Source organism: Raphanus sativus, chromosome 3 (assembly GCF_000801105.2).
Source record: "Raphanus sativus cultivar WK10039 chromosome 3, ASM80110v3, whole genome shotgun sequence".
NCBI lineage: Eukaryota > Viridiplantae > Streptophyta > Magnoliopsida > Brassicales > Brassicaceae > Raphanus > Raphanus sativus.
This window is the reverse complement of record NC_079513.1, coordinates 24,339,194-24,357,187: the sequence shown is the minus strand read 5'-3', so window position 1 is coordinate 24,357,187 and position 17,994 is coordinate 24,339,194. Positions and strand designations below refer to the sequence as shown.

Genomic DNA, 17,994 nt, shown 5'->3' with positions numbered 1-17,994 from the left:
AGTTCAGCATGAATTATGTTGTGTCCATATCAATTATCATAAAAATGGTATTCCACTTTCAAAATTTTAGTACAACTCTTTCAAGAAACAAAAACTATCCTCTATTTACAAGGAACAAAGACTATTCTAAGTCAAAGAACAATATGCTGGATCATCATCATTGAAGCCGAGACATCACAGTGATGAACATATCTTCAGGACAAGGGATTGTTAAGCCGCCCATTGGATGATCGAACCCAAACTCTTCTTCAGATTTTCTGAGAAGAGCTTGAAATGAAGGCTGGCTCAAGTATGAGATTGGCACCACATATCTCTTCTTCTGGCTCTCTCCTATGTACACCGCAAGAAACCCTTTTGGTGCCGCTGAGGTTACTCTTTTGCTTGTTGCGGCTCCAATCATCTTCTTTGCACCCAACAGATTTCTCACGAAAGCCATTTCTTGTTTCTTTATCTAAAATTTTGAATCCTTTTGAAGCTTCTGAAGATGTATGAAATGATTTGAAGTTATTGGATATATTGCTTTTTTGTTGGTTGATGATATAGAAAGAATAAGTAATGTTATGTGTATATATAGAAAGATCAATGAATTATTTTGAACCTCTCTCAAACTTATGGTCTTGGAGAGTGGGACAAACTAGAATAGAGTTTCACATGGTTTTGTCTTCACCAACTGGGAAAGTTGGAGTTTAATGCAATCTGTAGGACAAGAAACTAAAAACAAACTGCATATGCAATACACAAGGGATTGTTTTCTCAATGTTTGTTTAGATAAGACATTTGTAATAAAGACCAGCAAGTTTCTGTTCTTCATGTTCTGTGGTGATCATATTCTCACATCTCTGTGGTCTAAATATATTTGGTTGATGAGAATTTAAAGTGGGGACCTCACGTTTCTCAACAACAGAACGACAAGTCTATCACAGGTTAAGTTGTTCTTTGATTACATCCACAGATACGACCACACATGACAAGTTATACGTAAAAGATTTTAATATTTCACTAGGTGATAACCTGCGCCCTACGCAGGGTAAAGAAACTTTAAAAAAATTATGGTTTTGAATATATTGATATTAGAAATGTAAAAATCATAGACATAAATATTATCTATTATTCATGTTAAGGATTCAACGAAATTGTGGATATATAAATAAAGTTTCGAAATTTTTTTAAATTTCTGTTATTTGTTTTATGTGATTGAAATATAGTTCGTGAAAGTGAATTTATAAGAGAAAACAAAAAATTATATAAAATAGCGAAGTCCACCATTGGTGTTTTTCTAGTGTACTTCTGGTGAGGAGATGTGTTGAAGACACTGCATATTTATATACATAATGCTGTATATGTTGAGGGTTTTACCGATGAAAACAAATTGTCAAAATTATAGTAAATATTTACTAATTAAAATTCTCAAACTTGCGGTACAATTTACTTTAAAAATTGTCTTAACACATGTCGTAATAAAAAACACAGCTCTCAAATTACACAAAATTTGAATCTCGAATTTTATATGGAAACATGTTTCTGAGCGACTATAATTGAGGAAAATTACTTGATGGTTTTAAAAATAAATTAATGAAGATTATGAATTGGTTCCAAATTTGACTCAAAATTTTAAATCTGAGTGATATGTTTGTAAAATCAATCTATGAATTGAATAGATATTTTGCATGGAAAGAAATACATAATCAAAGATTATGCATTGTTTACAGAAATATAATGTAATTTCCTAAATCACTGTCGATTTTAATTTCTATTATAATTGAGGATAATAATTTTGAACATATATGTACTTTCATATATTGCATAGTTTTATGATTGATCGAAATATCCAAAAATTAAATCATTCCAATGTAGTATTTTATAGTAGATACATAACTTTTTCATTAGTTTTCGTCTCACATCGTAAAAGATGATTTATGCAGAATTTGCTTCATGATCTTCAAAATACTAAAATATTAACAAAAAAATTATCTTTAAAAAGTTCTTCGTTTAATATTGTTCACTTCATAGCTTTGTTATAAATATTTTTTAAAAGCAATATATTACATGTTCGGGACTAATTCTTCTTTGAATCTGATGTAAAAAATGTTGCACTTACTCTGTCAAAAAATCAAATGATTTGTTCAATGAATAACTGTCACAATATTTTGAAAAGTATTTAATTGAATATTGTTCACTTCATAAATTTATTATATACATTTTTTCTAAAAGAAATACATGATTTTAAGTTACAACATGTCAACCTGTGATTATCACATTTTATTTTATATAAGTTATATACGTACTTTGTATAATGATTTTAAGTTATATACGCACTTACCACGTTAGGTTTTATTATGTACTTTGTATAATGATTTTAAGTTACAACATGTCAACCTGTGATTATCACATTTTATTTTATATAAGTTATATACGTAGGAAACCATATGATTCGAAGTCTCCTATATAATTGATAAACCAATTAGTATGTCGAATGCAGCATTATTAAGATACCTGTAATAATACATGGACAATAAGGATGCTGGACAATAAGGATGCTGGTCGTTTGATGATATCAACCACTAAGTTCTATAATGATTTCATTTCTTCTCTTCATTTATTATACAGACATGAGAAAACAAAAGAGATAATGCTCGTTAGCTTTCATTTCTTGTCTTCTATCATATCTAGAAAACAGAACCATGTGAAATATAGGTGTGTGTATGTCCCATTGTTTCAGTGGTTCAAAGGTGGTTTTAAATTCTTTTATCAATCTATAATTCTATATAATACATCTTAAAGCAGAGAACCAACTCTTCAATACAAACCTTGAATCTGAGCATCTACCCTTTTCTCAGAAGCTTCATATTTCAAATTTCCAGACACAAGAAATGGCTTTGTTTCAGAGGTCTCTTGAGTGCAAAGAGGATCATCGGCCTTTCTGTAGGGGCTACAAGCAAAAGGACAGTTTCAGCGCCAAAGGGGTTTCTTGCGGTGTACGTTGGTAAAGATCAAGTCCAGAAGAAGAGATATCTAGTGCCAGATGGACCTTTAGCTTGAACCAAGGAAGCTTTTGACAAGCTGAGCCACAGAATCACCCAAAGAATCAGCATCTTCTTGTGTGGATGCTTCTGCATACACTCTCACCACATCTTCTGTACCTGACGGCCTTATGAAAGCTCTGCCACGCTTGTATTTCTTGATCTCACCATTAATAGCATCCTGAATCCCCAAAGGTTTCAACGCCTCGGTTTCTTCGCTAGTTGTCACAACCGCTGTTCTGTCTGGAACTTCCACCTTAACCTGTCTGCTAGGAAGGTCCTTGTACAGCTCATTCCACTTCTGCACTGACCACCCCATGTGCTGCAGAATCACTTCAACCAATAGCAACCCACTTATAGCATCACCAACCGCTTGGTTAATCAGATTACTCACCGCCACTAGCCTAGAAACCGCATTGTACTCATCAGAGCCTTCACTCAGATCCTTCTGCTTCCCAACTAACAACGAAACAAAAGACTCCGAGAAGAGTATAGTCCCGTGGCCATTAGCTTCGAAGTAGATCCCAACATCAAACTCAGCTGCCTTCTCATGTAAATGCTTCACCCCGGTCTTCGCAAAAACAACATCTAAACCCAAACCTTTCAAGTAATCCGTCGACGCACCGTTTGCGTAAGCTGTCTGCACAACACCAAGACGAGATAGCTCCCCTTCCTTACCATCATCATCAAAAGTGTTTAGCTGCTCCTTGACGAAGAGAGCGAACAAAGACAGAATCTTGTCACCATCTAGCAACTCAATCTTCCCACCAGAAGACTCTGAAGGAACGTAAAAGTAAACTAATCTATCAGCATCACCGTCAAAGCTAGCACACCTCACCCCAACATCATCCTTGGAACCAAACCCTAAAGGCACAACCTTTTCTTTCTGAACGAAGTCAGCACCTACACCTTCGTTAAGCACACCTCCTTGAAAACCTGTGTTACGAATCTCAACATCTAAAGTACAGAAAGAAAACTCATTCATCACCTGACCACCCACACCATTAGCACCATCTAAAACCAACTTGGTAATCTTAAACTCGCTAACTGGGATAAGATCAATCAAACACATAAGTGAAGTAGTGAGATTCTCAAAGTAATCATACTTGCTTGCGTTGAGACCTTTGTTCTTAGCTCGAACCATCCAATGCAACAGAGGAGTCGTCAACAAATCCTTGTCAACCGCAACGCATCCCAAAACAGAGGAGACTCCGATCTCCGCAGCGCGGAGAAGAGAATAACCACTAGGTCTAGTATCTCTCCCCAACAACACCTCTCCAACACCTCCGATTGAAATCTTTTCCCTTTCCACGAACTCTTTAATCAACCAGACGAGTTCTTCGGAGGAAGACGCGTTCGCGATCTGATCCGCGAACGGCTCCCATTCCTGGGAGAGCATGCCTCCGGACGGGTCGGCGACTTTGACGCCGTTGTCGGAGACTTTGTTGTGGGAGGCTGTGATCATGAGTCCGACGGTGGAGGATCCAAGTTTGAGGGAGCGGAGAGCTGAGAGGATGCCGACTCTGTAGACGGTGGAGTCTAGGAGGCTTGCGTCGCCTCGGAATCCGGCTGTTCCGTACGAAAGTTTGAGGCTTTGAGGGAGAGGGAAGAGGTCTGATGATTTTAGGAGGGATGCGATCTGGGTGTCGTCCATGGCGTTCGTTAGAGAGAGAGAGAGAGAGAGAGAGAGAAATGAAAATGTGTCCTCCCCAACGATGGAGGAAACAAAACTTAAAAAGGAAGCATTTTTATTTGACTTTATGACTGACTCTTCTCTCTCTCTGCTTTAGTTTATGTGGCACCTTCACTATCTCATCCTTTTTGACATGCTTATTGCACAATCTTTTCTTTTTTTTGTAAGTTGAATGATATTATAATCTGACGTGAAGACATCAATGGAACTTTTTGAGGAGCATGTTAGGAGCTTTACAACTGGCTGAATTGCCAAGAGAAATGTTGCATTAGTCTCTAGTGGGAAGAGCTTTTATATGTACAAAATGGTTTTGTCCTTTCTTTTTTATTGATCGATCCAAAATGTATTAGTTCAGCATGAATTATGTTGTGTCCATATCAATTATCATAAAAATGGTATTCCACTTTCAAAATTTTAGTACAACTCTTTCAAGAAACAAAAACTATCCTCTATTTACAAGGAACAAAGACTATTCTAAGTCAAAGAACAATATGCTGGATCATCATCATTGAAGCCGAGACATCACAGTGATGAACATATCTTCAGGACAAGGGATTGTTAAGCCGCCCATTGGATGATCGAACCCAAACTCTTCTTCAGATTTGTTGAGAAGAGCTTGAAAGGAAGGCTGGCTCAAGTATGAGATTGGCACCACATATCTCTTCTTCTGGCTCTCTCCTACGTACACCGCAAGAAACCCTTTTGGTGCCGCTGAGGTTACTCTTTTGCTTGTTGCCGCTCCAAGCATCTTCTTTGCACCCAACATATTTCTCACGAAAGCCATTTCTTGTTTCTTTGTCTAAAATTTTGAATCTTTTTGAAGCTTCTGAAGATGTATGAAAAGATTTGAAGTTATTGGATATATTGCTTTTTTGTTGGTTGATGATATAGAAAGAATAAGTAATGTTATGTGTATATATAGAAAGATCAATGAATTATTTTGAACCTCTCTCAAACTTGTGGTCTTGGAGAGTGGGACAAACTAGAATAGAGTTTCACATGGTATTGTCTTCACCAGCTTGAAAGAAGTTGTAGGTCAATGCAAATAAGATTATTAATTGAATGTAGGACAATAAACTTAAACAAACTCCATATGTAATACACAAGGGCTTGTTTTCTCAATGTTTGTTTAGATTAAGACATTTGTTTTGTCAATAATAAAGACCAGCAAGTTTCTGTTCTTCATGTTCTGTGGTGATCATATTCTCATATCTCTGTGGTCTAAATATATTTGGTTAATGAGAATTTAAAGTGGGGACCTCAAGTTTCTCAACAACAGAACAACAAGTCTCTGTCACAGGTTAAGTTGTTCTTTGATTATATCCACAGATACGATCACACATGACAAGTTATACGTAAAAGATTTTAATATTTCATTTCTTCTCTGCATTTATTATACAGACATGAGAAAAGAAAAGAGATAATGCTCGTTAGCTTTCATTTCTTGTCTGCTATCATATCTAGAAAACAGAACCATGTGAAATAGAGGTGTGTGTATGTCCCATTGTTTCAGTGGTTCAAAGGTGGTTTTATAGTCTTTTATCAATCTATATAATACATCTTAAGGCAGAGAACCAACTCTTCAAAATACAAACCTCAAATCTTAGCATCTAACCTTTTTCAGAAGCTTCAAATTTCAATTTTCCAGACACAAGAAATGGCTTTGTTCAGAGGTCTCTTGAGTGCAAAGAGGATCATCGGCCTTTCTGTAGCTGCTACAAGCAAAAAGACAGTTTCAGCACCAAAGGGGTTTCTTGCGGTGTACGTTGGTGAAGACCAAGTCCAGAAGAAGAGATACCTTGTGCCAGTCTCGTTCCTGAGCCAGCCTTCTTTTCAAGCTCTTTTGATTAAATCTGAGGAGGAGTTTGGGTATGATCATCCAATGGGTGGATTAACGATCCCTTGTCCTGAAGACACCTTCATCAACGTGACTTCTCGACTTCAGTGACGATGTTCCACAAGAAGAAAACACTGACATTAGTTAGAGATAGAATCATTCAATGTATATATGTTAACCCTTTCCTCTTTCTTTATCAAAGAGAGTTGTTCAAGAGGTTACATAACTCAAATGTTTATGCCATATTTCTATGTAAAGACAATGGTTTCAGTTAAACAAATTGCAGCAAGTTTTCTGAGAAATTTGTTATCATTCTTGCATTCACAATTGTCTATGTATCTATATTTTTAGCACGTGAATGTTATGAGACCCATATATGTTTATGTTTTTGATAGAGAAAAACCACTATACGGGGGAGGATGTCTTATCTTCATTAAGATTATTTTCTTATATCAGTGATCTCACTACACAATCCTCGTTTAAGACACATGTTTAAGCTTCAGTATGGCTCAAACATTGGTTCACATGACAAAAGCTATAAAATAAGACAATAATAATTCAGTTTACTCTTCACACACGCTGCAACAAACTCTCTTTAAAAGTAAAAGAAAAGGTGTATCTATTTACAACGATTAGTTAAGTCTGTTTTATAGCAAGAACATTATTTTGGAGCCAAGATACGTTATACTGAGTTGAAACCTGATGTACAGAGAACAGAGTTTCACAAGGTTGTGTGATTCAGATGTGCTAAATCTGGATTGACTGTAGGACAAGCAACATGTTCTTAATTCTCTGTAATGATTCTCTAGTGAGTATTTCTTCATATTCACAAAGATCAAAACAAATGTCATTACAGTAGTATGCAGAGGCACAGTAATGATCAGATAAGAAGAGAAGAAAAACAAAAAAGAGAATCAGATAGGTATCACTCTTTATTTTTCAATGGTTGATCCAAAATGTAGTAACATGAATCATGATCGTGTCTATGGCATTCACTTTCAAAACGTTACAGAATAACTCTTTCAACAAGACAGAGGAAAAAAAAATCTCCACTATTTACAGGGAACAAGTCTATCTCTAACTATAACAAAATGGTGTATAATCATCATCATTGAAGCTGAGACGTCACGTTGATGAATGTATCTTCAGGACAAGGAATCGTTAAGCCGCCCATTGGATGATCATATCCAAACTCTTCTTCAGATTTTCTTAGAAGAGCTTGAAAAGAAGGCTGGCTCAAGTATGAGACTGGTACCAAATATCTCTTTTTCTGGCTCTCTCCTACGTACACCGCAAGAAATCCTTTTGGTGCAGCCGAGGTTGCCCATTTGCTTGTTGAGGTTCCAAGAATCTTCTTTGCACCCAATATACTTCTCATCAAAGCCATTTGTTTTTCTTTTACTGAAAGGTTGAATTCTTCTAAGCTTTTGAAGATGTATGAAAAGATTAAAGTTATTGGATTGTTTGTTTTTGGTTGATGATAAAAAGTATGGCTCATGTGCATATATATAGATGGATCAATGTGTGAGTTAAAACCTCTCAAGATAGTCTTTGAAACTTGTGGTCTTGGATGATGGGAATGGGACAGGCTAGAGTATCTCACATGGTTCTGTCTTAAAAACTATGGAAAATATTCATTAATGCAATTTGTCTAGATGGATAAGTAAATGAGTCACAAGGTCTTGTTTTTTCAAATGATTTTAGATAATACATATGCCATTGTCAATAACAAAGCCCACCATTCAAGTTGGTGGTTGGTTATATGTCATATTCTCTCATTTCTGTAGTCTAAAAGAGGGCCCCTGAAGTTTTTCAACAACAGAACAACAAGTCTGTGTCACCATTCAAGTTGTTCTTTGATTACATTTACAAATAGGATCAAAAAAATTGACGAAACCAAGCCCTTATGAATTGACTATGGCGATCATCCAACTAGACAAGTTGCATTAATGCATCTTTTTGAGACGGTGAAGACAGAACCATGTGGTGCTCTGTTCTAGCCTGTCCCACACTTGTAGACCACAAGTTTCAAGGATTTTTCCAAAGAGGGTTCAATTCATTCATTGATCTTTCTATATATACACATAACCTATTCTTTCCATCATCAACAAACAACAAGCAATATATCCAATAACCTGAATCTTTTTATACATATTCAGGAGCCTCAATATTTTTTTCAAAGTTTACAAAAGAAAAGATGGCTTTGATAAGAAGTCTACTGGGTGCAAAGAAGATTCTTGGAGCCGCAACAAGCAAAAGAGCAACTTCAGCAGCGCCAAAAGGGTTTCTTGCGGTGTACGTAGGAGAGAGTCAGAAGAAGAGATATGTGGTGCCAATCTCATACTTGAGCCAGCCTTCCTTTCAAGCTCTTTTGAGCAAATCTGAAGAAGAGTTTGGGTTTGATCATCCAATGGGTGGCTTAACAATCCCTTGTCCTGAACATACTTTCGTCAACCTGACTTCTCAGCTTCAATGATGATTGTCCACCATTTTTGTTCTTTGACTTAGAAGTAGGCTTATTCATTGTACAGTATATATATGAACCTTTACTCTTTCTTCTTGAAAATGTTTTTATATAAAGTTAGAGATTGGGTTCTTTTTAATTCAATAGACACGATCATGCCAATACATCTTGGATCAATCTTCGAAAACGAAACACCACAACATGGACCTGTAATTATAAGTGATTAAGGACTAAATAAACGTAAGTGAGGGTGTTTAACATCCGGATCCGTGGCGCAATGGTAGCGCGTCTGACTCCAGATCAGAAGGTTGCGTGTTCGATTCACGTCGGGTTCAAACTCCCGAACATCATTCCGGATATATATATTTTTTTTTTAGAAACAGAGCAACTTAAATTTGCCTGGTAACAGATTCTACAATGTTTAGGTGGGAAGAACGTAATTTTTATCTTCTGTCAATCTCAAGAGTTGGGGTTGATGTTGACGTACATTAATGGGAGGAACTTTGACGGTTGCATGAGCTGAGTTTGAAAACGTTGACCAAAGTACATAAGTTATATATGGTGATGCATTGCAAACATGTTGGAAAAGGTACTTCTTCATTGGTATAGAATTTGAGTTATGCTACGTTTGGAGAAGAACCAGAAAAGGCATGAATTTTGGCTTCAGCGTCAGGTACAGAGTGAATCTTTGTCTTTATAACTACGGTGTACTTTCCTAGTCTATCTATCGTTTTCTGTTTAAATGGTTTGTTGATGTATACTGTTGGTTTCTCTGCTTCTCAGAAGTTGCAAAAGGAGAAACAAGTATCATCATCATCAGTCCAGAAGACTCGTGATGTGATCAAGTCTGAGACTTTTCAGCTGATGTTACTGCTTGCCCGTGAATAATGCGCTGTACTGGTTGATTACATTGACATTCATATCAGCCAATTTGTGTAAAGAAGGAATGAAAATGAATTATGCTGTGTTTATAGCATAAAAATTGTATTCCATTTTCAAATTTTAGAACTCTTCGGGGAAGAAAGAGAGGAAAAAATATTATTCTCTATTTACAATGAACAAAGTATATCTCTAACTAGAAGAACAATATGTTTGATCATCATCATTGGAGCCTAGACGTAACGTTGATGAAGATATCTTCAGGACAAGGGATCGTTAAGCGACCCATTGGATGATCGAAACCAAACTCTTCTTCAGATTTACTGAGTAGAGCTTGAAAGGAAGGCTGGCTCAGGTATGAGATTGGCACTATATATCTTTTCTTCTGGCTCTCTCCTACGTACACCGCAAGAAACCCTTTTGGTGCGGCCAAGGTTGCCCTTTTGCTTGTTGCGGCTCCAAGAATCTTCTTTGCACCCAATAGATTTCTCAGGAAAGCCATTTCTTGTTTCTTTTTTTTTGTGAAAGTTAGAAACCTTTTGAAACTTCTGTATATGTATGAAAAGATCAAGGTATTGGTATATTGCTTTTGTGTTGGTTGATGATATGCAAAGGATCAGTAATGTTATCTGTATATATAGAAAGATCAATGAATTGAGTTTTGAACTTCGCTGAAACTTGTGGTCTTGAAGTGTGGGACAAACTAGAGCAGAGTTTCACATGGTTTTGTCTGCACCAACTAGTGTAATGCAATTTGTATTGATGAGACTATTAACTGAGTGTGGGACAAGAAAATAAAATTGAAATGTCAATACAGAAGGGCTTGTTTTCTCAATGTTTTTTTAGATAAGACATGATGCTACTGTCAAGACCAGCAAAGTTTCTGGTCTTCATGTTCTGTGGTGATCATATTCCCTCATCTTTGTGGTCTAAATAGATTTAGTTAATGAGAAATTTTAAAAATGGGGACATGAAGTCTCTCAACAACAGAACAACAAGTCTCTATCACAGGTTAAGTTGTTCTCTGGTTTTATCCACAAATATGATCACACATGACAGGTTAATACGTAAATGATTTGAATATTTCATATCTTCTCAACATTTACGACAAGAGAAAACAAAGAGATAATGCTCGTTAGCTTTTCACTTCTTGTCTTCTATCATATCTAGAAAACATAACCATGTGAAATAGAGGTATGCATATGCCCCATTCTACCAATAGTTCTAGGGTGCTTTTAAAGTCTTCCATCAATCTATATAATAAAATCTTAAAGCAGAACCAACTCTTCAATACAAACCTTGAATCTGAGCATCTATTTGTTTCTCAGAAGCTTTTAATTTTAATTTTCCATACACAAGAAATGGCTTTGTTCAGAAGTCTCTTGAGTGCAAAGAGGATCATTGGCCTTTCTGTAGAGGCTACAAGCAGAAAGACAGTTTCAGCGCCAAAGGGGTTTCTTGCGGTGTACGTTGGTGAAGACCAGGTCCATAAGAAGAGATATTTGGTGCCAGTTTCATACTTAAACCAGCCTTGTTTTCAAGCTCTTTTGAGTAAATCCGAGGAAGAGTTTGGGTATGATCATCCAATGGGTGGATTAACAATCCCTTGTCCTGAAGATACCTTCATTAACGTAACTTCCAAGCTTCAATGCTGAGGTTCCATAAGAAAAGAAAAAGAACTGACATTAGTTAGAGATGGAATCAATCAATGTATATATGTTAACCCTTTCCTCTTTCTTTGTCAAAGAGAGTTGTTACATAACTCAAACGTTTATGCCATATTTCTATGTAAGGACAATGGTTTCTATTATACAAATTAGTAGCACGAGAAAGTTGTGAGAAAGCCTATATATGCTTTAGTTTTCGATAGACACAAAACATTATACGGGGAAGAAGCCTTATCTTCATTAAGATTCTTGTCCTATGACAAATTAGCTTTTAATCTGAAGATGGCCATCTCAGTGATCTTCACTACACAATCAAATTATTTCTAAAGGTTGCTGACCTGCAGAGGATACCTCGTTTAAGACAGATGTTTACAGTTTCAGTATGGTTCGATATTTTAGATTCATTGGATCAAATGACAAAATTAGCTATAAATAAGAAAATAATCATTCAGTTAAATCTTTACAGACGCTGCAACAAACTCTCTGAAGAAGCAGAAGAAAAATGTGTCTATCTATCTATTTACAAAGATTGGTTAAGTCTGTTTTACAGCAAGAACATTATTTTGAAGCCAAGAAACGTTATACTGAGTTGAAACCTGATGTACGGAGAACAGATTTTCAAATGGTTGTGTGATTCAGATGTGTTAAATCTGGATTCACTGTAGGACAAGAAACATGATCTTCATTCTTGTAATGATTCTGTGGTGTTTTTTTTTTCATTATTCTCAAAGCTAAAAGCACATGTCATTACTTTAGTATGCAGAGGCACACCAGATGTAATGATCAAATAAGAACAGAAAAAAAAAGAAAAAGGGAGAATCAGATAGGTGTCACCATTTTTTTCAATGGTTGATCCAAAATGTATTAACATGAATCGTGATTGTGTCTATAACATTCACTTTCAAAAGATTATAGAATAACTCTTCGAACAATAAAGAGTTAAAACAAATCTCATCTATTTACAGGGAGCAAGTCTATCTCTAACTATAACAAAATGGTGTAATATCATCATCACTGAAGCTGAGAGGTCACGTTGATGAAAGTATCTTCAGGACAAGGGATGGTTAAGCCACCCATTGGATGATCAAACCCAAATTCTTCTTCAGATTTGCTTAGAAGCGCTTGAAAAGAAGGCTGGCTCAAGTATGAAACCGGTACCAAATATCTCTTTTTCTGGCTCTCTCCTACGTACTGTTGGAACTCGTTTTTGACGAAATGGTTTAAGACCATTTTTCGGTATGTTTCGGGACGAAGACGTTCGTCGGAATAACCGAATGTTTGACACTATGAAGTAGTGTACTCGTATGTCAAAATCAGAGTTGGTTTTGAATGAGAAATGGAAGTCCAAAATGAGTTTGGCTAAATATTAAAAATTAGCAAATGTCATATATTGGATATTTGGGTTTGAATTTGTTAGTTGGATATTATGTCCATTACTTATTCATGACTATCTTTATGTTTGTATAAACATAAAATGCAAACCCAAATTAAAAGAAATATTATTTATGTTTGATTTGGTCAAATATATAATATATTCTTTATTGCTAAGTCATTAAAAATTGAGTCAAAAGGAATTAAATTTTCTTAATGACAATATTGATTTTTTGACTTTAAGACTCCATTACTCTCTTGTATGTTATGGATTCTCAAAAGCATAATGTGATGTTTTATATTTTCTATATAAAGGCTTGTGAGCCATTTAGAAAAGGATAGAGTGAGACACACTTGAAAACCAACAACAAATACAATTCCTCCATGTTATAGTGATGTTTTATTTTATTTATTTTTGTGTCTGAGAGTACAACACAAAATTAGTTTCGCCAGGCTTCTGATAGAGTGACGCAAATTCAGAAGATTGTTTGCAGTTGTATCCTGGGACTCATTACGTTATCGAACCGTCGCACTACGGGACGTATTTTGAGTTAAGGAAAGAGATAATATCTCGCCTCTGCAGTTGTATCATCCTTTTCTTACTCTTTGGTATAGTATTATCATTTTTTATTTTTTACAATATTCAGTAATCCGTAGTTTATAAAATACGGTTCTATCAGTCTTAACTCAAAATATCCGTTTATTGCTTTGCACTAACCGGACTGATTATTGTAAAAAGTATTTGTTTTGTAAGAACAGGTTGACTGATCTTTGGGAAAAGATGCCGGAATCAGATCTATAGGATTATTTCAAAATAATCTTTCTAGTAAATTTTTTGTTTGTATTATTATACTAACAAAACTGATTATTTTGTGAAGTGTTTTGTCATGAAAACAGGAATTGGAGATTTCATGGTGATAAAAAAATCTGTCCACTCCATCAGATTATTTTTGTTGATGATTTCTATGGAGATAAAAATTCATTTTTTCTCATTATATGCACTAATGATATCTTGTTTTTGTTTTGATGCAAACAGGATCTCCATCAAGTTAAAACGTTTTTTTTAATTGGTCAAAATGTGTTATTGCATTGACTTGGTTAAGATAATTAATTGCTTTAATTATCAAGAATGATTTAACGTTTTTGTTTTCTTCTTTCAGATTTTGGGATAACTTAATTTAGTTATTAAGTATGTTGACCATGAGAAAATAAGAAGAAATTCAAGTTTCAAATATGGTGAAACCATAGTTATAAATAACATTTTGATTCTTAAGGGATCATGTTATATGAATGGAAATGAATTTTGTGAGTCGACGCCCCAAATAAAATTTGGGAGAGGTCTGCCACATATAAATCGTTTGCCATAAGAAATAAAATATTTGTTGATATTGATCAAAACATTTGTATTTCGTCAATGCTTAAATGCATTTTTAAAAAGGTTGACCATGCAAAACCAGTGAGAATTTTCAGACCAATATGACTGAAACTGACATATGTATTGTAGTTCTAAAGTCAATATGGTTGAGAATAATCATAGAAAATTGTGGTTTTTATGGTAGAAAAATATCATGTAATGATATGTATATTTGCTAAAAGCAAAAATATGTTTTGGAAAAATTCAAATCATAGAGTTATAAATCAACTTGAAAGAACTATGAAAATAGTTGTATCTAAAATGTGAATTTCTGAGAATGAAATACATTTTAAAGAAAATTGTAATAATTTTTCGAAATTATTTTTATTCATTTAAATCTAAAAGAGGTGTAGAGTAATTTTCTAAACTCTTAAGAGATGTTAAATGTAAATAAATATGCATGATTTTGAGCTATCTCAAGAAATGTGGGGGAAACTTTGCTTACCATATAAAGTTATTGGCAAGAGGCCAAATTAACTTAGTGATAGTTATCAAACTATGATTTAAAAAAAAAAAAAAACTAGTGTCATACACTGAGTTTTGTGTATAATGGTTAATTGTATCTTGAACAGATGACAAAAATCATTAGACAATTGATCTCGACTAATCTCAAGAGATTATGTTCACTATGATGACAACCTAGGATCCTGTTATTAAAGGTGTGTCATGAGATCAAATTGTAATATCATCAAGAGGAATGGGTTTAGCCTATGAACTAAGATGAGGTTTGGCGGTAACTCTACTTATCAGATTGGAGATCCCAAGAAATAGGTTCAAGGAGACAACTAAGTCAAACTAAGTCTGCCCAAAGCACTGTAAGACTTCGGTCTATACCCAGTTCCTAGGATGATTAAACAGTGCTACATGTAAGGAATAGAGGATAAGCATTTGCTTTTAATGATTTGTGCCAATTGTTTTGAGATATGAATGGAGTAGTACATGATACTCCTCTAAACAAAACTAATGGCAAATCACCTTGTGGGTGTGAAATGGGGCCGTTTCTAGGAGAATAAAATGGCTATATTCTCTAAAGTTCACTCATGATTACCAGGAATGTTCACGGCCAAAATGAACACAATAGAGAAATTGGTTTTGTGAGAGAATGAAACTGTGTTTTGGCTATTGTCTAGGTTTACACCAAAGCCCGGGAGGTTCAAGACATCATGGCCACCTCCTGGCCGAGTAAATCCGATAGCTATTAACAATGACTGGTTCAAGGCTGAAAAATTGCTACCAACTCATCATGCAGTGAATTTCTCGTTTGTACTCTCAAAAGTCCTTAGTTGAGTCTTGTTGAGTCTTGTCGAGTCTTGTCTAGGAAGTCAAGTCTGTCGAGTCGTCTAGTGTCTAGAAGCATTTCTATTCATGTGGGGGATTGTTGGAACTCGTTTTTGACGAAATGGTTTAAGACCATTTTTCGGTATGTTTCGGGACGAAGACGTTCGTCGGAATAACCGAATGTTTGACACTATGAAGTAGTGTACTCGTATGTCAAAATCAGAGTTGGTTTTGAATGAGAAATGGAAGTCCAAAATGAGTTTGGCTAAATATTAAAAATTAGCAAATGTCATATATTGGATATTTGGGTTTGAATTTGTTAGTTGGATATTATGTCCATTACTTATTCATGACTATCTTTATGTTTGTATAAACATAAAATGCAAACCCAAATTAAAAGAAATATTATTTATGTTTGATTTGGTCAAATATATAATATATTCTTTATTGCTAAGTCATTAAAAATTGAGTCAAAAGGAATTAAATTTTCTTAATGACAATATTGATTTTTTGACTTTAAGACTCCATTACTCTCTTGTATGTTATGGATTCTCAAAAGCATAATGTGATGTTTTGTATTTTCTATATAAAGGCTTGTGAGCCATTTAGAAAAGGATAGAGTGAGACACACTTGAAAACCAACAACAAATACAATTCCTCCATGTTATAGTGATGTTTTATTTTATTTATTTTTGTGTCTGAGAGTACAACACAAAATTAGTTTCGCCAGGCTTCTGATAGAGTGACGCAAACTCAGAAGATTGTTTGCAGTTGTATCCTGGGACTCATTACGTTATCGAACTGTCGCACTACGGGACGTATTTTGAGTTAAGGAAAGAGATAATATCTCGCCTCTGCAGTTGTATCATCCTTTTCTTACTCTTTGGTATAGTATTATCATTTTTTATTTTTTACAATATTCAGTAATCCGTAGTTTATAAAATACGGTTCTATCACGTACACCGCAAGAAATCCTTTTGGTGCAGCCGAGGTTGCCCATTTGCTTGTTGCGGTTCCAAGAATCTTCTTTGCACCCAATATATTTCTCATCAAAGCCATTTGTTTTTCTTTTACTGAAAGTTTGAATGCTTCTAAAACTTTTGAAGATGTATGGGAATGATTAAAGTTATTGGATTGCTTGTTTTTGGTTGATGATAGAAAGAATGGCTCATGTGCAGATATATAGATGGATCCATGTGTGAGTTGAAACTTCTCAAGATAATCTTTGAAACTTGTGGTTTTGGATCATGGGACAGGCTATAGAGTATCTCACATGGTTTTGTCTTAAAACTATGTAAAATATTCATTAATGCAATTTGTCTTGATGGATAAGTAAATGAGTCACAAGGTCTTGTTTTTTCAAATGATTTTAGATAATACATATGCCATTGTCAATAACAAAGCCCACCATTCAAGTTGGTGGTTGGTTATATGTCATATTCTCTCGTTTTCTGTAGTCTAAAAGAGGGCCCCTGAAGTTTCTCAACAACAGAACAACAAGTCTGTGTCACCATTCAAGTTGTTCTTTGATTATATTTACAAATAGTATCACAAACATTGAGAACCCAAGCCCTTGTGAATTGACTATGGCGATTATCCAAGTAGACAAATTGCAATAGTGCATCTTTTCGGTGAAGACAGAACCATGTGGTGCTCTGTTCTGGCCTGTTCCACACTTGTAGACCACAAGTTTCAAAGACGAAACAAAGAGGTTCAAGTTATTCACTGATCTTTATATACACACACATAACCTATTCTTTCTATCATCAATAACTTCGAATCTTTTCATACATCTCCAGGAGTCTCAAAAAAAAAATCTCAAAGTTTACAAAAAAGAAGATGGCTTTGATGAGAAGTCTACTGGGTGCAAAGAAGATTCTTGGAGCCGTGACAAGCAAAAGGGCAACCTCAGCGGCGCCAAAAGGATTTCTTGCGGTGTACGTAGGAGAGAGCCAGAAGAAAAGATATGTGGTGCCAATCTCATACTTGAGCCAGCCTTCCTTTCAAGCTCTTATGAGCAAATCCGAAGAAGAGTTTGGATTCGATCATCCAATGGGTGGCTTAACCATTCCTTGTCCCGAAGATACTTTCATCAATGTGACTTCTCGGTTGCAATGATTACTTGACTGTCAAGCTTTTGTTCTGCAAGTTAGAATTTAGAAATAGACACATTCATCGTAAATAGATGACATTTTTCTTTCTCTTCTTGAAAGAGTTGTTCTAAAAGTTTAGAAAGTGAATGTAATTTTATGCAATAGACACCATCATGTGAATACATTTTGGAACGATCATGTCCATACATTTGAAGAACTTTTTTTTTTTAAACACTTTTTTTTTTTGAAACACAACATTTGAAGAACTTAGAACATAT

The 17,994-nt window shown here is 35.1% G+C and overlaps 9 protein-coding genes and 1 non-coding gene across 10 annotated transcripts; 5 read left to right on the top strand and 5 right to left on the bottom strand.

Moving 5' to 3' along the window:
* Nucleotides 1-29: 29 nt before the first annotated feature.
* On the bottom strand, nt 30-623 carry LOC108839069 (auxin-responsive protein SAUR21-like). The gene has a single exon (XM_018611907.2). The coding sequence runs from the start codon at nt 434-436 to the stop codon at nt 158-160; it is 279 nt and encodes a 92-aa protein (XP_018467409.1). The 5' UTR covers nt 437-623; the 3' UTR covers nt 30-157.
* A 2,059-nt stretch (nt 624-2,682) lies between these two features.
* On the bottom strand, nt 2,683-4,956 carry LOC130509362 (phosphoacetylglucosamine mutase-like). The gene has a single exon (XM_057005227.1). It carries the CDS (start codon nt 4,672-4,674, stop codon nt 3,031-3,033), a length of 1,644 nt encoding a protein of 547 aa, XP_056861207.1. The 5' UTR covers nt 4,675-4,956; the 3' UTR covers nt 2,683-3,030.
* Nucleotides 4,957-5,090: 134 nt separating this feature from the next.
* On the bottom strand, nt 5,091-5,618 carry LOC108846331 (auxin-responsive protein SAUR21). Its single transcript, XM_018619557.2, has one exon. The coding sequence runs from the start codon at nt 5,495-5,497 to the stop codon at nt 5,219-5,221; it is 279 nt and encodes a 92-aa protein (XP_018475059.2). The 5' UTR covers nt 5,498-5,618; the 3' UTR covers nt 5,091-5,218.
* Nucleotides 5,619-6,249: 631 nt separating this feature from the next.
* Nucleotides 6,250-6,895, top strand: LOC130509365 (auxin-responsive protein SAUR21-like). The gene has a single exon (XM_057005235.1). It carries the CDS (start codon nt 6,371-6,373, stop codon nt 6,659-6,661), a length of 291 nt encoding a protein of 96 aa, XP_056861215.1. The 5' UTR covers nt 6,250-6,370; the 3' UTR covers nt 6,662-6,895.
* Nucleotides 6,896-7,481: 586 nt separating this feature from the next.
* LOC108846230 (auxin-responsive protein SAUR21) lies at nt 7,482-8,093 on the bottom strand. The gene has a single exon (XM_018619453.2). The coding sequence runs from the start codon at nt 8,052-8,054 to the stop codon at nt 7,659-7,661; it is 396 nt and encodes a 131-aa protein (XP_018474955.2). The 5' UTR covers nt 8,055-8,093; the 3' UTR covers nt 7,482-7,658.
* Nucleotides 8,094-8,472: 379 nt separating this feature from the next.
* On the top strand, nt 8,473-9,116 carry LOC130509366 (auxin-responsive protein SAUR21-like). The gene has a single exon (XM_057005236.1). It carries the CDS (start codon nt 8,748-8,750, stop codon nt 9,024-9,026), a length of 279 nt encoding a protein of 92 aa, XP_056861216.1. The 5' UTR covers nt 8,473-8,747; the 3' UTR covers nt 9,027-9,116.
* Nucleotides 9,117-9,277: 161 nt separating this feature from the next.
* TRNAW-CCA (transfer RNA tryptophan (anticodon CCA)) lies at nt 9,278-9,349 on the top strand. Its single transcript has one exon. It is a non-coding gene; the product is annotated as a tRNA-Trp (tRNA).
* Nucleotides 9,350-10,029: 680 nt separating this feature from the next.
* LOC108847071 (auxin-responsive protein SAUR21) lies at nt 10,030-10,515 on the bottom strand. Its single transcript, XM_018620239.2, has one exon. It carries the CDS (start codon nt 10,393-10,395, stop codon nt 10,117-10,119), a length of 279 nt encoding a protein of 92 aa, XP_018475741.2. The 5' UTR covers nt 10,396-10,515; the 3' UTR covers nt 10,030-10,116.
* Nucleotides 10,516-11,144: 629 nt separating this feature from the next.
* LOC108846483 (auxin-responsive protein SAUR21) lies at nt 11,145-11,773 on the top strand. The gene has a single exon (XM_018619710.2). The coding sequence runs from the start codon at nt 11,255-11,257 to the stop codon at nt 11,546-11,548; it is 294 nt and encodes a 97-aa protein (XP_018475212.2). The 5' UTR covers nt 11,145-11,254; the 3' UTR covers nt 11,549-11,773.
* A 5,415-nt stretch (nt 11,774-17,188) lies between these two features.
* On the top strand, nt 17,189-17,924 carry LOC108846271 (auxin-responsive protein SAUR21). The gene is made up of 2 exons (XM_018619494.2): nt 17,189-17,334; nt 17,423-17,924. Exon 2 carries the CDS (start codon nt 17,463-17,465, stop codon nt 17,739-17,741), a length of 279 nt encoding a protein of 92 aa, XP_018474996.2. The 5' UTR covers nt 17,189-17,334; nt 17,423-17,462; the 3' UTR covers nt 17,742-17,924.
* The last annotated feature ends 70 nt before the right edge of the window (nt 17,925-17,994 follow it).